Source organism: Canis lupus, chromosome X, assembly GCF_048164855.1.
Source record: "Canis lupus baileyi chromosome X, mCanLup2.hap1, whole genome shotgun sequence".
Taxonomy (NCBI): Eukaryota; Metazoa; Chordata; class Mammalia; order Carnivora; family Canidae; genus Canis; species Canis lupus.
In genome coordinates this window covers 111,595,554-111,614,713 of record NC_132876.1, presented here as the reverse complement: position 1 = coordinate 111,614,713, position 19,160 = coordinate 111,595,554, and the positions used below count along the sequence as shown (strand labels likewise).

General features: G+C 49.7%; 1 protein-coding gene across 2 annotated transcripts in view; it reads left to right on the top strand.

Annotated features, from left to right (window-relative positions):
* The first annotated feature begins 3,628 nt into the window (after positions 1 to 3,628).
* Positions 3,629 to 19,160, top strand: part of NHS (NHS actin remodeling regulator) — a 346,900-nt gene continuing 331,368 nt past the window's right edge. For both annotated transcript variants that reach the window (XM_072817668.1, XM_072817667.1), the window contains exon 1: positions 3,629 to 4,778. In XM_072817668.1, the coding sequence (XP_072673769.1) occupies positions 4,226 to 4,778 (553 nt within the window). In that variant the 5' untranslated portion in view covers positions 3,629 to 4,225. The remainder of the gene's footprint in view (positions 4,779 to 19,160) is intronic.

Sequence of the window (19,160 nt, the reverse complement as noted above, 5' to 3'; positions counted from 1 at the left end):
TTCCCATGTGTCCCATGTGTTCCATGGCTGGCCCATCCTTCCCTTTTATCTTGCCCTAAAGTCTTTTTTCTGTGCTATAACTTCATCCGTGGGGGCAGTTCAAGTATAGGAGAACCATGAGCTTCAGAAAGTTTCCTGCTTGAATGTGAACCATAGAACTCTCCAGGAGTTTCCCAAAGGTGGCAGCCTCTCACTCGTCCCTTAGCCACCTTAGCCATCGCTAGGCACTCTCGAATCTGCTCTTCCTCCCTCGGAGGCGCAAGTACAATGCACCTCCATTGCAAGATATTTTAATGTTACATTTTATGGACATACCGTATTCATTTATTTTCAAGTTGTTGCTTTTTACTTATGTCAACTTGATATATTTTGCTATCTCTGAAGTGGTTTGGGTAAAGTGGGTTGGGATGGAATGCTCATAATTTTCCTCAATAAAATTAAGGAAAATACTTTTTTTTATTTAACAGCTTTTTACTTAGTGGCAGGGCTTTTAGGAGTGAATTAAGGCGATTAGGTGAGGAAGAGGTGCAATTGGGTGGAGGAAGGGAGACTCCAGTCCCTATAATTACATGATTATGCTAACAAGCCCATGTGTCTCCTGGAATTTCTTAGACAAAAGAAATATTTCTCAAGTATAAATAATGATGGTGCAGCATCAGTGCTGGGATATTTGAAGCAGAATAGACATATTTGGTGAAGAATCTTTCAGGAATCTGTTTTGTTGCTTGGGAGGCTCTAGAGGAACTGGACTTATTGGCACCGGTTCCCACTGGGCTGCAGCAGGCAGGAGCGGAACTGTGGGACGTGGTGACATAGATGGGGTATTTCATTCATTTTACATTTGCCTTAGGTTTATACTGACTGAACATTAGCGTCTTCAGGGAAATTGTGTTGGCCTTTGAGCTGCATGGGTTTGGCTGCTGGGGATTAGGCCAAGGGGTCATTTTTAAATGCTGCCTTTCCTTCCCATTTTGGCCACAAGCTCATGGTAGTAAAGATGTGCACATGGGCTGGGGGTGGGGGCGTGATCAGGAGAGAGGAACACACCCATAAATGGGTATAGCAGTCTGGCTTCAGACATCCACTTTGAGTTCATCAGGGTTTTGTGGGAAAAGTCAGTAAAATGGTGCGATCGGGGATTTGAGTCAGGAAGGCAGGACTCCTGGATGTGTGGAAAACTCATCAGCATTAAGAATATTCATACATCTCATCATGAGATGAGATTACACATTACATGTGGTTACTACACTTTTATTGATTTCAGTATTTCAGTCCTATACATACATTAGGAGCCAAGCTTGAGGAATATGTGTGTGTGTGTGTGTGTGTGTGTGTGTGTGTGGCAGGGGGAGGCCACATAGGAGGGGCTTAGAATGGGAAGGGGTACAGTGAGGCCAGGAGGTCGTCTAAAAGCTGTCCTTCCATAGCTAACACATACTTTTTATTTAGGTAGATGTAGAACAATCACCTTTCCGAGAGTGCCTTTATTCATCCCTTACAGTGGACTGAGAACGAAGGAGCTCAGAAGCCAAAAAAATCAAAGCTTTTAATTTTGAACCAAATGGCTTTATTAGCACATGGCTAGGAGTCCAGGAGATTACAAAGAGAGCTTTCCTTTTTGCATAGTTGAATGGTGCTTTGAATCATTTTGAAATCTTGACTTCAGTCTATGTGGACCACTTCCAGGCAGACACCAAAGTCCGTAGCCGGTTCTTGAACTTAATTATCCCCTGGAATCCTCCCCAGTCCTGCCACTGTCTTGCCCTCTCCTTCAACCAAGCCTGGCATTGTGTGCTCGGGGCCCTGGGGCCTTGGGGCCCAGGGAGGAACTCCCGGATGATCCCAAGCCCCCCTGAGGAGTGACAGCCCGCGCCCGCTGCTCAACACCCATGTGAGGACTCAGCTGGGCTCACTCCACTGGCCCCCTGAGTGCTATTAATAGGACAGTGCTGGGTGAGGGGGAGTGACAGGCAGGGCAGACTTGCCACAGGCTTGCTAACTGGATGCCTTTAAAACCCCTCATTGTTCTCTATGCCTCAATATGTTTAGGGAGGAGTGTGTGTGGCTTGGCCACCTAGCAGAACTCATGTTCAGAATTTTGAACATATTAAAAAGTCAAGCTAAATTTGAAAAACAACCAGCTCTAAGCTTTTTAGATTTGTGAGATAAAAAAAAACTCCTAAAAGACCTTTTTCCAAAATATTTTCTTTTTTTTCCCATTTTTTTTTTATGTTTGGAAACAAAACCAAATTTAAAGTTGCAAGAAATGTACGATGACTCCCAATATGCCCTTTACCTAGACTTATTATTTCACACATTTTTGCCATGTTCTCTTTTTTTCTCTGTCTTTAGACATAGACGTTACTATCATCATCATTCTTCTTGTTGTTGTTGTTACTGAACCGTTCACGTGTACCTTGCGGACGTCGTGACCCTTTACCCTTAAATTCCCAGCCTGGATCTTTTATGAAACAAGGACATTCGTTTGCCAAAATGTTATTTGTTTTTGGTAGAACAAGAAGGAAGGGTCTGTTGAAGCCTTCATAACTAAAGCGTGGGCCAGTCCAAAGTGCTGACTGTGGGGGCCCTGTGCAGGCTCCCACTAAAGGCAGGGAGAGAGGAAAGGAGGCACCACCACAGGGCTGGAGGACTTTATTGTTGCCATAAAACATATTTTTTCCATGTTCTCTTTAGACACATGAAATGAAGGCTGCATTCCCAAGATCTGGCTTGTGGCTTTAAAATAAAAAAATATTTTTACAGTATTCTTTTTGGAGGGATGAAAGCATGTGTTTTATTAACATTTCCCAAACTCTTTTTTTAGGTTTTAAGCTGACAGCATCCAGCCTGTAGACTGCGGTAATCGAAATACATGCATCTTTAGAAATTATACCTTTCAGTTAACTGAAGGGGAAAACTTTCTTCTGTGAATCACCATCTCTCCGATCGAGAACTCTAAAATCCCTGAGTGCGATCCGCACAGTAGGGTAACACGCAGGTGGTAATCCGGCTTATCTCACCTAACGTGCCAATGAGTTTTGCAAGCAGTTTTCTGGGGCTTTCGCTCATTGGTAGTTTGGGCCCCATTCATGATATTCTTTAGAGACCTGGCCCAGCGCAGGCGGCCCAGAGTTGCCCGGGAAGCGGTACAAACAGGTCCCTGGCCACTCTGGGAAGCGCCCCAGCCTCAGCACCTCGCACCCCAGCTGTCTCACTAAGCTCACAGAGCCCCGGGCTCTCCGAGGGGCAGCTCGATTTTTCCTGCCCAGAACCCAGAGGACTTGTTCAGAGCTGGAATTCGGCGAAGCAACTTGCTCCGACACGCCAAGTCGGCCGCATCCCCGATTCCCCACCCTCCTGCCTCTGCGCTCGCTCCCCACACCCCCAACCCCAAATTGGGGACTCCCGGCCCCCGCCCCCCTGAGCGTCCCAATCCTGAGCCCTTCGCTGCGCCTAAGTGTCTTTGCGTCGGAGCGCGCGGGGCGCGGCGAGGCCACCAGTGACTCCCAGCGGCCGCACAGGGCGCTGCGCCCCCTCGCCCCGGCCTCCCTCCGCCCTGCGTCCGCCCCGCCGCCCCCGCGCCGCCTCCTGCGCTCGGGCTGGAGGCGGATTCCTCGCTCCGGGTTTTCAAAGCGCCTTTCCGAACCGTCCTCCCCGCCCAGAGAGGGAGTGAGATCCCGGGCGCAGTCGCTCCCCGGAGCGGCCGAGGGGCGCGCGGGGAGAGGCCTGCGCCGGGGTACTTTCAAACTGAGGCGCGCGCACACACTCACACCGAGACACACACACACACACCCAGACACACACGCACGCACGCACACACACACACATACACGCCCATTTATATAGGCGGCGGCGGCGGCAGCGGCAGCGGCCGGGGCGGCGGCGGCGGCGGCGAGGCAGGAATGATGGAGCTGAGCCAGCCGACCCGGCTGGGAAGCAAGTGAGGAGAGCCCCGGCGCACCCCGGGATTTCTGTGCCCCGCTCTTGTCATCCTACCCAGGCAACGGTGCGCCCGGAGGAGGACCAGGTGGACTGATTTGCTAGAGGGGCGGGGAGGAGGAGGAGACCAGGTGAGCGAGGAGCCCCCGCGCAGCCGGACCGCCCGGTCGCGCTTCTGCCCGACTCCCGCTCCCTCTGCGCCTAGGTGGGCGCGCCGGGTTCCCGGGTTCCCCGCTCGCAAGGGGCGCCTCCAGGAGACCAGAAAGTCGCCGCCCGGCTTCGCGGGATGCCTTTCGCCAAGAGGATCGTGGAGCCGCAGTGGCTGTGCCGGCAGCGGCGCCCGGCGCCCGGCCCGGCGGAGGACGCGAACGGAGGCAGCGCTGACCCGCCGCCGCCCCTGCAGCCGCCCGGCCGACGGGACGAGGCCGTGGCGCCGGGGCCGGAGGATCCTCCCCGCGCGCCCCCCGCGCCTCCCGGGCCGCCGCCGCCGCCGCCGCTGCCCGCGCCGACCGACCAGGCGCAGCCGCCGCACGGAGAGGCGCCAGCGGCGGGCGAGGAGAGCGCGGCGGGGGTCGCCGAGGCGGCGTCCGCGGCCGGCGAGGCGTCCTCGGCGGCGGCGGCGGCCGTGCTGCTCATGCTGGACCTGTGCGCGGTCAGCAACGCCGCGCTGGCCCGCGTCCTCCGGCAGCTCTCGGACGTGGCCCGGCACGCGTGCAGCCTCTTCCAGGAGCTCGAGAGCGACATCCAGCTGACCCACCGCCGCGTCTGGGCGCTGCAGGGCAAGCTCGGCGGCGTGCAGCGCGTCCTCGGCACGCTGGACCCCAAGCAGGAGGCAGTGCGTGAGTACCGCGCCGTCCGCCCGCCGGGCGCTCCCTCGGCCGCCGCACCCTCGCGCCCTCCCCGGCCGCCGCAATCCCAGCCCCGCGGCGCCGCGCCCGCCGCAGCTTGCACCTTCCTCTCGCCTCCCCACCCCGCCCCTCCCCTCCCCTCCCCCGGGACCCACCCCAGTCCGCCCGGTGCCGGGAGTTCCCGCTGGGCTGGAGGCAGGGATGCAGTCGCGATGGGGGAGAAAGTTAAAGGGGCGGCCTGGGAGCTCGTCGGCAGCCGCGGGGCCGCCGGAGGCAGAGGGATCTGTCATTCATTCCCGGGACTCGCCTTCCCCGACTGTCCCCGGGTCGGGGCCGGGGGGGGGGGGGAGGGGAGGGGCGGCGGGGATTGGTGCAACTTTAGAGGTTTCCAGCAGCCCAGCCCCGAGCCCTGCAGCAGTCCCCCCCGTGCGTGCCTGGGGGGCTCGAGGAGTAGCGAGCGCCCTTTTAGGGCGTCTGTAACGCTGTAGCGGTCTTGTCACTCTTGCTGTTCCCTCGGGGTCTGCGCCGAGCCCCGAACTTGTGCCTTGCGCTAGCGTGCGACGTAGCGCGGCGCCGCTCGCCTCGCCAGTGAAGTCCGGAGCCTCTGCTCTAACCCGGTGGCCCAGCGAGGCCGCGGCGACGGCGACGGGCGTGGAGGGAGCAGTGTCCCCGGCGCCGGGCATCTTTCCTGCGCCCTCCCTCCGGCACAGGGCGCCGACCAGCGGAGGATCCCGGAGGCGTGTCCCCGCGCCCCCTCTCCCCCACCGGGCACCGGCGCCCAGACCGCCCCCCCCCGCGTGTGGCAGACCCTCGGGCGTCCTTGCCGCCCTTTAACTTCACTCTTGCTACGCCCTCCGACTGCCGGCAGCGGGCCTTCTGTGGCCTCGGCCCCCGGGGCGCTCCGGGGCGCCCCTGCCGCGCGGTCGGGCAGCTCAGGCGGCGGCCGGATCCTCAGGAGCGAACCGACGATGGGCGGGGGCCTGGGCCGGCGCGCCGCTCCCCGGGCGCCTAGTCCGGCTGCGACGCTCGCGCCGAAGGTGATGTCAGCGGCTCTGCCTTACATAAGAAGCTTCCCCCGGTGCCGCAGCAGCTGCGCCCGAGCGCGGTGGCCGCGGAGCGCGAGGCGGGGGCGCTGGCGCGGCATCCTTCCTCGGGGATTTCCGGGCACCTCTGCCCCGCGGCCCGGCCCAGCCTCCTCGCCGCCGCTCCCCTCCCGCGCACCCCCCCAACAAAAACCCCTTTGCACCGCGCCCCGGGAATCCGCCGCTTTTCTGCAATAACAATAATAATAAGCGTAATGAATAAATGATGTGCGCGATCGGTTTTCGCAGCTATAAAAGACCCAGAGTTGGGTTAATGACTGGTTGTTTAAAAGGGCAATTCCGGGATGAGTTCTGGAAAGAATTAGGACTGCCGTAGGCCAAGTCGTATTTTACTTTTGGGACTTGAAATGAGCGCTTTAATCCTGCCTCCTTTTTTTAAACCCCAAACCACACAGCAGGGACAAGCCCTTCACTTTCTAGAGCGCTGATATCTGGGGAGTGCGGTTGGGGTGAGTGGTGATTTCACTTCAAAAGAACTGGAGGGAAGTTTTGCAGACTGTTAAGTGGTGCGTACATATGTGTGTGTGTGTGTGTGTGTGTGTGTGAGACATCGCTCCTCAAATTAGATCTCACACAAGTGAAACTCAGTGCTGGAGCAAAATGTGCCCCCTTCTCCCCTATTTCTTTTTTATTTATTTTTTTTATGATTTATGTATTCATGAGAGACAGAGAGGCAGAGACACAGGTAGGGGGAGAAGCAGGCTGCCTGCGGGGAGCCCAATGCAGGACTCGATCCCAGGACCCCGGGATCACGCCCTGGGCCGAAGGCAGAGGCTCAACCCCTGAGCCACCCAGGTGTCCCTCTCCTCTTTCTTTAGAGACAGCAGTGGGCAGTTATGTATCTGGGATTTAACACAGTTCTTTCAGGCCCTTTTACAGGAATACAAACTAATGGTTGACGGAGAAAAGGTGATTTTTGAGGACTATATACTCTTTATGTGTATTTATACAAGAATGGTTAAAGATAGGGCTAATTAATACCCAGGGATGGATTCAAATCTCCTATTACTTTTGAATTTTTTTTTCTAAACTGTAGCCCCACACTTTGTGTCCAGACCTTTCTCTTCTCTTGTCCATATAAACTTGAGATGGCATGGTTGTCATTCAATGTCCCAGAAAACATTACTTTTGGAAAGAAGAGCACAATCCTGTGTGTTTTCATTTGCGTTTCCTAGCATGCACACACAGAGACGGGGGATTTCTGTGTGAGTAGTTTATTTGAGAGGGGGTTCCAGACAGCCCAGGGGGGTGAGGAGTGCGGAGGTGGGTCAGGGAGGGGAGGAGAGCTCCTGAATGTTGTGGGCTGTTTATCGCTGCTGTGGAGAACGGAGGGAGGTTCAATCCTGCACACACCTCAGACTCGGTCCACTGAAGAGGGAGGAAACTGGAGTATTTACCCAATGACTTCTACCCCTCGCTGCTGGAAAGTAGCATTTGGAGCATGAACTCCAAGGCTCCTGGGCCAGGTAGAGAGTTGCAAGCCTGTGTTGAGACAGGAATGTCTGAGGTGGGGGGCAGAGGGGTTCCGGGTGGGGTGCCAGTGGCATCTACTACATCATGCATCTCCCTTCAGCACTGCTCAGGGCCTAGGCCAGTTTCAAAGGGACAGGAAACCTAAAAGTAGCTCATGCTCCCTCTTCCTCTCATTTGAAGGTGGCTGGGCACCTCCATACCGCCTGGATAGCCTTCCCACCCTGATCATTGTCCCTCTGTAGCCTGTGTGCTGCTTCATCTGTGCACAGCTGCTTTCTCTTGCCTTCAGCCAGGCTAGGGTGGTTGTTGCAGGGGTGACATGATCTGACTGAGACTTTAGTGAAATCACTCTGGAGGCAAATCTGGAGGCTGGTAGACCAGTTGGTGATGGTGGTCAGGACTAGGGAGGTATCTATAGGGACGGTGAAAAGTGGCAGGATTCTGAATTCATTTTGGAAATAGAATTGACAGGATTTATTAATTGGATTGGATGTGAAGTATGAGTGGAAAAAATGATTATGGATGACTTCTAGGTTTGTTTGTTTGTTTGTTTGTTTGTTTTTTGGTCTTAAACAGCTTGTAGGAGGTGGTAGTGTTTCCAGAAATGGGTAAGGTTAGTTAGGAAGAGTGGCTATTCTATTATGTGTGTGTGGTAGGGCATCAATCGTTTTTTATTTTTTGCCGTGTTAACTTGAGATACCTGATGTGTCTTAGACCATTAGATGTGTGAGTCCCGAGCTCAAGAGAGAGGCCCAGACAGGAGATGTGAGACGTACAGATGGAGATGGCTGGCGGGCTGCTGAGCTGCTGGGGGGACGGACAGGGTGCCCCTATATGATTCCGTGGATTTTTCGCAGTGCACGGCATAGTGAGGTCCTCCGCTGAGAGGGTGCTGGTAATGTGAGGAGAGAAGGCTGGGTGTTAATGTTGTCTCAGGGAGGGAGCATGGATGCAGTAAGGAAGTGTAGCAGGATTACCTGGCTGTGTTGAGAGCCTTCTGAGATTTATGGTCATAAACTTGAAGTAAGTCCAGCTTTTCAGTCACTAAAACCTGAGACTTAGGAATTACTTCATGAGCCTCGACCCCAAGCCATTCATCCTTAGACATTTTAATGTCATTGGCTTTTTCGTTGCTGTTGATTGTATTTAGTTACTGAGTTTTAAAGCAAGTTTTGTAGTGAACTTTAACATTCCTACAGAAAAGTGCAGACACCATAAATGTACAGTTTGGCTAATTTTCATAAAGTGAACAACTCCGGTAACCATCTCCCAGATGGAGAAATAAAACATTACTGGAGCCTGAAACATCCTCCCCAGGCCCTTTACCAGTCACCCTCCCCCTACGCAGAGGTAACCTCTATTCTGACTCCTACCCCCATCAGTTAGATTGTCCTGCTTTTGGACTTTATGTAAGTGGAGTCACATAGTAAATGCTTCTTGGGTCTAGCACTGTTCACTCAGCATTACGTTCATAAGAATCCTCGATGTTGTTGCATATACAGCAGATTGTTCATTCTCGTTGCTGAATGAAATTCCACAATCTGTTGTGTGCATACTCCGCAATCCGTTGATCCGCTCTCCTGATGATGGACCTTTGGTTGTTTCCAGTTTAGGGCTATTGCCACAAACATTTTTTTTTAAACACGTGTTTTGACGAGCTAATGTATCCACAGCTGTCTGGTATATAAGTGGAATATGTAAGAGTGGAATTGCAGGAGCTCGGGATGGATGTTTGGCTGTAGTAGCTACTGCCTACCGGTTTTCTCAACTGGTTGTACCAACTGATATTCCCAGAAATAGAGGGAGTTCCAGTCGGAACTCCACAGCCTCACCAACACTGGGTACTGTCTTTTTAACTGTCTTTTTAACCCTGGTGAGTAGGTAATAAAGATCTCATTGTGATTTTCATTTGCATTTCTCTGATAGCTTGTGAGATTGAGCACCTTTTCTATATATTTTTGGCCCTTTGGATATGCTGTTTTCTTAACTGCCTGTTCACAGCCTTTGCTCATTTTTCAGTGCCTTTTAAAATCGTCTTGTAGGGGTGCCTTAGTGGCTCAGTCAGTTAAGCGTCTGCCTTTGGCTTAGGTCATGATCTCATGGTCCTGGGATCCAGCCACGTGCTCTCTGCTTAGCGGGAGTCTGCTTCTCCCTCTCCCTCTGTGCATGCACGCCCTCTCTCTTGCATGCCCATACGCTCTCTCTCAAATAAATAAATAAATCTGTAAAAAAAAATACAATTGTCCTGTAGATGTTCTTTATATAGTGTGGATGTGAATCATGTGTGTGCTCTAGATACCGCAAATACCTTCTCTACCTCTATGGCTTGCCTCTTTACTCTCAGTGTTATCTTTTGGTGAGCAAACATTCTTACTTTTATGTAGTTTGGTTTATTAATCTTTGTCTTTACATCTAGTGTTTTTTGTGTTCTGTTCTCTTTGCTCTTAAATTCCTCACTGACCCCAAGTTCATAAAGATATTCTTCTATGTTCTAGATGGTTTTTTGTTTTGCCTTTGTCATTTACATGCATGAGTCATATGGCGTTGATGTTTGCAAATGATGTGAGATAGGGGGTCAAGATTAATTTTTTCCGTATCGATGCCCAATTAATCCATTGCCACTTACTAAAAAGACCATCATTTCTCTCCATTGCACTGCAGTGACACTTTTGTTCTCTACTGAGCAGTTTGATTTTATTTTTTAGTTGATATTGAGTTCTGCTATATGTCAGGCCTTGTGGTAAGATATTTATATGAATTACCTTATTTAACCTTCACGATAACTCTGTGAGAGAGGTACTATTATTTTTCCACTTTGCTGAGGGTTAGCAGCTTGCTCTGGGTAGCCACAGCTGGAAAGTGCTAGAGCCTAGATTTAGGATCCAGGTCTGAGTCCACAAGCTATGTTCCCAAGCACTAGACTTTTCTTCCATGCTCTGCTGTGCAAATCCAGGGAAATTACTATATTAAAATCAAGGCCCTTCTCCATATGCTTCTGTCCATGTGACAGGCTCCATCTCTTGCTCTTCTACCCAATGTCCCTCTCTGCCTTCTCCATCCATTACCCTCATCCAGTCATACTGAACTACTGGGTGTTCCCCAACTTGCCAAGCTTTCTCATTCTTCATGCCTATGTGTATACTACTCTTTCCTTCTGGAACATTTCACTGGCTAATTACTACTCATTCTTTGCTACTCAGCCAACAAATCACCTTCTCCATGAAGTGGAACCTCATTCCTTGCTTACCACCTCCCCACCAACAAGTTTTCTAGAACTGTGTGCTAACTTTTATCATAGCTTTTCTCCTTCTGAACAGCAGAACGTGTTGGTCCTCTGTCTGTATTCCTTCAGCCCTCCCCTCTCAGGCTGAAGGCTGCCTACTGTAAACTCCTGACTCCGCCTTGGCCTTTTTTTCCCTTGGCCAATGGACCATGGTTGATCTTGAACCCAGGGAAAGCCGGAAGTGCTGGTGAGTTAAATGCCCTGAAGCAGTAGCCAACCAACGATGGATAGGGCACTGGTGAACGAATGCGCCAGTTTCCTTGCATGTTGTACACCGTCTCTCAGAGTTCCCCAGTAGGATTGAGCACTAGTTGACCACAGTGCTGACTTATTTGATAATGTACTGTGTATTCTCTGCTTTCCTTTCTCCATCTCACTTTCTCATTCACCTGTGGATGGTTCTTGGGGTTGCCTTCCACAGAAACTGCTTGAACTTGGATTTGCACTCATAGGATCTGGGGAAACCAGCCCAAAACAATCTGTTTAATTTTTAAACTGAGGGGAAAGACCTAGGACCAGGAGTATAGTAGAGGTGATATTTCTCACTCTTTTTCCTTGAACTATATACCCCAGTATATATTAACCGCATGCCTGGCCCCTCCCAGACACTCTCCAGTGGGTCTGGAAATAACTTCTAACCCTTTAGAGGATATCTTCCTTGCTTCAGGGGTGAGAAGGGACACGGAAGGGACTCAAGTCTACTGTGATGGAGACCTGTCTGCTCAGTTCTTCAGTGTTCCATTGGCTAGCCTTTGAGAGTACTATTTATGGTTCTGTGTAATGGGGTCAGCGATGGCCTCAGGAGATCCAGACTCACTATTTGAGAAGCATAATTTCAGCCAGAGCAGACACAGAAACTGCTAAACTCAGAAAGATACTAGAAAGTCACACATTGGGTGGATCCATCATTTTGGGCGCATATGGTAATGCAAATCACAGGTTCACTGCGCTCTTGGAGGGATGATCCTTTCCCTCCCCCATTCTGTTCATTCAACCACTTGCAAAAACCCCTTGCAGTCTGGTTGATGTGTTTTTTGGATGTTTTAGTAACTGAGGTTAGATTTCCTTTCCTCCTGTCTCTGCTCGGCGAGCTTCTCTGATGCGTTAGGAGATCCTAACAGCTCCATTGAAAGCTGCTTTTAAATCCATCATGGAACAACTGAGAAGAAAGCAACCTTTCAAAGGTTAATAATTCATGGTTGTAATTTCCTCATAACTAGTAACAGCAACACATTTCCTTCTAGACTTTTCTTGTTGTACTGGATTGGGCTTTAAATCAAAACTACTGAACTGCTTTACCTAGGAAATCCTTGAGATTCTTTGGGGCTGATAATGCTAAGACGGTAACAAAAAAGATTCCTTTCTTCCTGTTTGTGGAGGCCTTTCCCACATAATACCATCAGGAAAGTGTAAATTCCACATAAGCTCTCAGAAATGTCTCGAGTCTCAGAGCTTCTGGTCTACCTTTAATGGGCATTACCTTGAAATTGCAATGACGTATGAAATCTCTCCTATTGTCCAAGAGTCTTAAGGATTCATTGGCTTCTTAGAACCCTGAAATTTTAGGGACAAAGACATTTTTAAGCGTAGTTGGAGTTTCATTTTGACAACTCAGTTTTATTTTTTTTTTCTTTTTACTATTTAAACTCATGGAACACGAGATTTTGCAGGACACTCTATTAAAAAGCCATGAGAAGAGTATGCCCAGAACAAGCCATCAATCACAAAAATTCCTGAAAGTTCTTTTTGTATCAAGAATTCCTCACAAATCATATCCTGATAAGAAGTGAAATAAAAAATTAATGAGGTGGGAGTGGTTTCTCAATGTAAGGCTCTCATTCTAAGGTCTAAATTTGCAGAAACAGGGTTCTGGAAAGCCCTTCTGCCAGACTGCAAGGCCACAAAAGGGCAGAGAGCCCGTCTAGCTCCTCTTTGTGAACGACTGAAATAGGCATGGTCAATAGTTGTTTGACATTAATGTCCATCACTCAGTTCACTAAGGAACACGAGAAGGTTCGTGTGTCCTGAAATAGGAATCTGAGGACCTGGGCATCTGTATGCTGAAAGATTACTTAATTGTGAAGTACCCTAGCCCTTGAATGTGAGACTAACCAAGAAGAGAATGACTGTAACAGGAGGTGGAGGATCTTGGATCTCAGGGTTGGGAAAGACCTCAGCACCCATCAAATCCACCCTGCCGCCCAGTGGCACAAGAGGACCCATATCCTTTCTTCGAATGAGTGCCCTGCTAGGGCTAAGGTGGCCCGGTGGCCCTTGCTATTTCAACCATTGCACGATGCCGTTGCTGCACCATTGCTTTCATGGCCTGTGCAACTCTGCTTTCCAGCAGCAGTTCTTTTGCACGAGGTTTCCTCTCTGCCATTGTGCACTTGGTATTTTGAACTTAAATTTCACAAGACTCCCCCATTGTCTCTGTTAAATTGAATCTTGCTTGCTTTGCTCTTTCATTTCCAATCAGTGGTGATGGTTTAAAATCTTGATTCACTGTGTCAGCTATTGCCCACAGCATTTTGCTCTCTGCAGACATCATAAACATGATTCTAGCCCATCATCCACATCTTTGATAAAATGATTGTTCAGATGGACTCAAGGCCAGAGTCCCCTGGCAGGCAGTACTAGCAGTGTCCCTCCAACTTGACGTCTCTTAATCAACATTCCTCGGGCACCATTGTTGCAGCAACCACAAATGTACCCCCCACCTTCCCATTCAAACCACATTTCTTCACCTTGCCCACAAGATCTATCATCATGAGCAATTGTCAAATGGTTTGCTGAAATCAAGATACCATATGTCTCTAGCATTCCTTTGATCTCCCAGTCTAATAACCCTACTCAGGAGGGGAATAAGGTTAGTCTGGCTCAAACTGGACTCACTCGCAGCCATCAGAGGGGCCATTTACATTTTCTCATTTAGAATGGATAAAGAGGTCATTCGGGGGAATTGGCCCCAGAGTGACTGCAGCATAGGACTGCAAGGGGACTCTCTGGGTCCTCGGGTCCGTTTCTCTGACTCCAAAGTGCCTGGTTTGTAAAAGGCATTGAATTAGAGTGCTTATGTCTTTCTTTCAGGATAGCTGGTGAGAACCCCACGTCCTGGTCGTCTGTTGCTTAAGGAAAGGTTTGGAAGTCATGACGTTCGGCGTTTGCTTAGGCTCCTTTTGAGTAAGGTTGGCAAGCGTCCAGTTTATCTAATTGTTGAGAAGCAGGTGAGTATGTGGCTAAGGGCATGGGCTCTGAAGTCAGACCACGAGGGTTCAAATCCCAGCTCTACCCCTTCACAGTTATAGGACTTTGGACAATTTCCTGAGTATTTCTTCTTTTTTGTCTGTTATGGGATGGAGATAAAAACACTGCCTACTGCATCCGGTTGTTGACAGGATCCAAGGAGTCACCGTGGACGGACCCTGAGACCTGTGCCTGGCCCATGGCGAGCCCTGGTTCATTAACTGGCTCTTATTTTATTGGTGTTCTAATTGGATCATGCAGCGTGGGAGGCATGTGTTAATTTTCTCCAAGTAGGTGAAACCTGTGCCTAAATCTGTGCCGTGCTGGGGGAAGGGGACAGCTGAGCAAGCAGTGCTGTGTCCCTCTGCACGGTCAGACAGCTATTAAGATTTCTGGCTCTTTGTGGGCTCTTTTTCTTCTGCAGAGAAGTTTGGAAATAAAAAACATTTGACCTGTACTCTCACGGTTTAAGTGCATGCATCTGCTCTCTGCCAGGCACTGCTGTAGGCACTTGAGTTTCATTAGTGAGCAAAAAGTTACCAAGAGCTTTCAGTGGAGGGAGACAAACCATAAAGAACAAACACAATACCTTTCAGGGGATTACAAAGCATGTCAGGAGGTGTGTGATGGTCAGAAAGCAACGAGGGCAGGGTGAGGGCCAGCCAGGGGATGGGTGTGGGGTTGCTGGTGCCAGTGGTGTGGTCAGGCGGGCCTCGGGCCTCGTTAAGGAGGCAGCGCAGATTGGAAAGAGGTGAGGGAGTTAGTGATGCAGGCAGCTGGAGGCAGGGGGCTCTAGCAGAGGGAACCGGAGCCCTGAGGTGCCAGCAAGCTTGGCTTGGTGGGGAGATGGCAAGGGGGCAGCATGGTGGGTGTGGAGGGGGTAAGGAGAAGGGGGGGGAGAGCAAGCCGGGGAGGTGGGGCAGAGGGTGGCTCCTGGAGGGTCTAGTAGGCTGGGGTGAGGATTTTGCCTTTCACTCTGGGTGAAATGGGGTAGCATGGATCACTTAGGAGTAGCATGGATCACTTAGAATTGAAAAGGATCCCATTGGCTATTGTGATGTGAAAGGGCTGGGGCTGGGGCTGGGGCTGGGAGACAGGAGGCAAGAGGTAGAAGTAGAAGCAGGGAGAGCAAGTGAGCACCTGTTGCAATTTTCCTGGTGAGACCTGGTGCTGGTTTGGCAGAAGTAATGAGAAGTGGTTGGATCCACTTTAGAGCAGTTGACATTTTTTTTTTGTTTGTTTCATGTTTTAGGGCTAGGCAATGCGACCCACACAGAAGGGTCAAATTTCAAATTGAAAAGGAAAGGAAAGCTCTCCTCCCCTCTTACCCTGCCAGGCTTGCTTCAAAGGAAACCATGTTACAACGTGTTGTACTCCTTCTAGGAGAAGCACAAGCAAATTCTCACACACATCTAATGCTTTTCCTAAAGCCACTTTTGAATGTCGAGGAAGTCGGCACTTCTAGAGTCTTGTTGATTAATCTTATTTTGCTGTTTTGGAAACATTTAAAAGGTATTCTAACTAATACTCTTTAAAAAAAATCAAGGTATAATTTCCACGCGATGAAATGCACAGCCATCAAGGGTGTCGTTTGATGAGTGTTCACAACTGTATTCGCCTGTGTAACCCACGCCCCTATTGAGATTGACACTATTCCCTTGCTCCAGATAGATCATGCTTGTTGGAGTTAGGAGAACAGCGTTAGAGCTCTGGTGCCCTCATGCTAGCCCCGACCGGGCCTGGTGTGTATGACTGTGCACATGGAAGAAAATGTTTCCACGGGGGCTTCAGGGTTCTCCAGTAGGATCATACTGAGAACTAGTGACTCCATGGAGAAGATTTTCTTTTTTCTTTCTTTCTTTCTTTCTTTCTTTCTTTCTTTCTTTCTTTCTTTCTTTCTTTCTTTCTTTCTTTTCCTTCCTTCCTTCCTTCCTTCCTTCCTTCCTTCCTTCCTTCCTTTTTCTTTCTTTCTTCTTTCCTTTTTCTTTCTTTCAAGATTTACTTATTTGAGAGAGTGCGTGTGCACACACAGGAGAGAGGGGCAGAGGGAGAGAATCTTAAGCCGACCCCCAGCTGAGTGCAGAGCCTGATGTGGGGCTCGATCCCATGACCCCAAGAATCATGATCTGAGCCGAAACCAAGAGTCAGACGCTTAACTGAGCCACCCACGATTTTCAAGACAAATTGCAATGGTGGAGTTTCCTCACTTGGGTCTGGTGGCACTGGCTGTTTATGACATCTTGGTGCTGAGCTTTAGGGAGGATCTGGGACAAGGATAAGAATCTGGCCTCAGAGACCTCAGGATTAACTTAGAAATAGGAGTTTCTCTAAGATAAAGCTAAAATAACATTGTAAAGGATGTGGAAAAAAAAGGAACGTGTTAATCTTAGGCAAATTTCTAAGTAGCAGGGAATACTGATTTGTACATGTGTTTTCAGCTGATGCTGATGCTTGAAAACTAGATAGAGGATGAAGGAAGCTTTTAAAAAATCTGATTTCTGATTATCCTAAGTGCGTTTAGATTTGCAAAATAAGAAGCCCTATTCTGGAGTTCAGCTACTCTTGATTTTTAATGCTAGACATCTGAGGGAGGGAAGAGCCAGTAGCTATGAGGAGGGATGACAGCCAGTGAGACATAATGTTCATTAGAATTTAATATCAATATTTATGTTTCTCTCCAGCGTGCATCTGGACTCTGTTCCTGGAGCCTGTATTTATATTTTAATAATGCAAGTAAAGCTGTATTTTCCTTTTTAATTTCGCATCAGTTCTACTGCCTCAGCCGGCCTCCTCCTCACCCCACCTCACCCCTGCAGTGCTTCAACTGCAAGATGGCACATGTTTATTGAAAGTTCGATTCTAGAGATTAACTTCGAGGGGGGAAAAGTACGGCATGAATAAATACTACAGAGATCCTTTTCCGTGAGGAGCCAAGGGCCTTCTGCTTCACCAACAGGAGCGATGGATGGATGGATGGATGGATGCTTCAGCGTTTGGGGCAGTGTAGGGGAACGTAGGCAAACCAAGAAGAGACCCTGGCAGGTTTCCTAAGAGTTTCACTTGGGTTAAATGCCTTCTGCGTGAGACAAGAGATGCTGGAACTCTGCGCAGGTATCAGATGTCACGAGTGCTCATCTGGCAAAGTTTTAACCTTTGCTAATTAAAACTAATCCAATTGCACGAAGAAAAATACATTGCATAAGGTTGCTGCTTGTGTGGCTTTACTTTAACTCTTTGCCCCAAATCCTGAGACCGGTGAACCTCAGGCTGGTGATGGGCTGGGAAGAGATGGTGAGAAATGGGATTCACTTGCAAATACACTTGAGTAGACGGTGAGCAGGCCAGGGAATTAAGGGTATTGGCTTGTCACTGTAAATTTCAAGCTCTTTCGAGTTTTCTTGATTCGTCAACTTCAAAGGTTTTAATGACTGTTGAGTGAGAAGGAAACTTAAAAGAAAAACAGAGAGACCCTTTTCTCTGCTTTTTACCTTGTACTTTGTTTTCTTTCCAAGTAGATCTGTATGCTTTTCTGTGGCCTGGTTAGCTTGGTCGGATCAAGCCCCGCACTCGGGAAGCTTAGGTTCAAGGTTTGCTCCCCGAGAGTCTGGAGTTTTGTCACGAGCACCAGCTCTGATCTGAATCCTGGTCACTTTTCTAGTAGACATGTATGTTGGCCTTTGATTCTCACAGTTCCACCACTTGCCAGCGGTGCAGTGTTAGACAGATTCTTCATTTCTGCGCCTTAATGTTCTGATCTGTGAAATGGGGACACTATCAGTGCCCAGCATGTAGGATCATCGTAAAGACGAAGCAAGTCAACTCATGGCCAGTGCCAGCAACGTGTGGCACACACACAGACTACATAGTACGGGCTAATATGTGTGTGCCCGTGGGTGCTACTATTTTTGTTGCTGTTTCATCGTGATTATTATCAGACGCTTGGGAAAAGGCAATAGGCATAAAGATGGATAAAACCCAGTCGCTGTGGCTCCTCAACCAGTGCAAATATTCTGGTCTGCTGGATGTGTGGTAAAAATGAGGACAGAAGAATGCCACCCTGTTTTCTGGCTTGGCTGGCCTAACTCATGTTGTGGAGCACTGCAAGAACAATTTAGCATCTGGCAGCCATTAGGCCCTCATTCCTGGGGGGCGTGGACTACTACGGCCGGCGGGGAAAGGCCTGGCCTGGCTTAGGCCGCGTGCCATCGTGGAAGTGGTGCCGAGCCTAGACACCCATGACCTTACTTTCTGGAACTGTGCGTATCTTCTCCCATAATGACATGTCCAGGGCTTTGTCCTCTGCTCATTGTAGGCAGACAATGGAACAGCCTGCAAAAGAGAGGAGATGACAGATCTGGGCAGACGGTGGCGGAGAACGCCTAGGGTGTTCACCCACTCCTGCCTTTCCTTCCTGGGTGCATCGCCAGACTACATTTCCCAGCCTCCCTTGCAGTTGGGCCGTACCATGTGACTAGGTTCTGTCCAATGGCTGTGGGAGGGATAATTGCGTCACCCTGGGATGGATGTATAAAAGCTCCTACATAGGCCTCCGCAGTTTTTCTTTTTCACTCTGCTGGCTGCTTGCGGGGGGGTTCCGCAGAGGACACCGAGGCCCTTAGGGATGGAAGGGCCACCAGATGGGAAGAGCCCCAGTCCCTGAATCCCCACGTGAAAGGCTGGGTGCCAGCCCCCGATTGGATTGCTCAGGAGGGAGAAGTAAACTCAGGTTCTGTTTAGGAGCTCTTTGTTTCGGCAGCCAGCGTTAGCCGACCCTGACGCATGCACAGGGGCACAGGGCGGGGAGGGGAAAGGGTTGCTTTTCCTGAAAATGCACAAATGATGAAAGGGCTCCCCGGGACTTGGTGTTCTTTAACCGAGTAAGAGAGGCAATAAGCTGTAGGATCTTCTCCTGAGCGACATAAAGAGTTTCTGGGGGTGACCCGAGCAGTGTGGCAGCTTCCTTCAAGTGAGGAAATGGAAATAAAACTTGGTGACAGAGCTCCAGTTTCCGGAGAGATGTTGCTACCTGGAACTGGAAAGAATTCTCTCCCTCTCCCTGCAGGTATGAATGATATGCATGTATTTGTAAAATTTTAAAGATCTCATTATAACACAAATACCAAAATGTGCACAAATCGTTAAGGGTAAAACGCAGTGAATTCTTACAAATTGAACACACCTCTATAGCCAGCACCTGGAACAAGAAACCACATTTGCAACCTTCTAGAAATGTCCTTGTCTGGTCATACCTTCCCAAGGGTAGTCGTT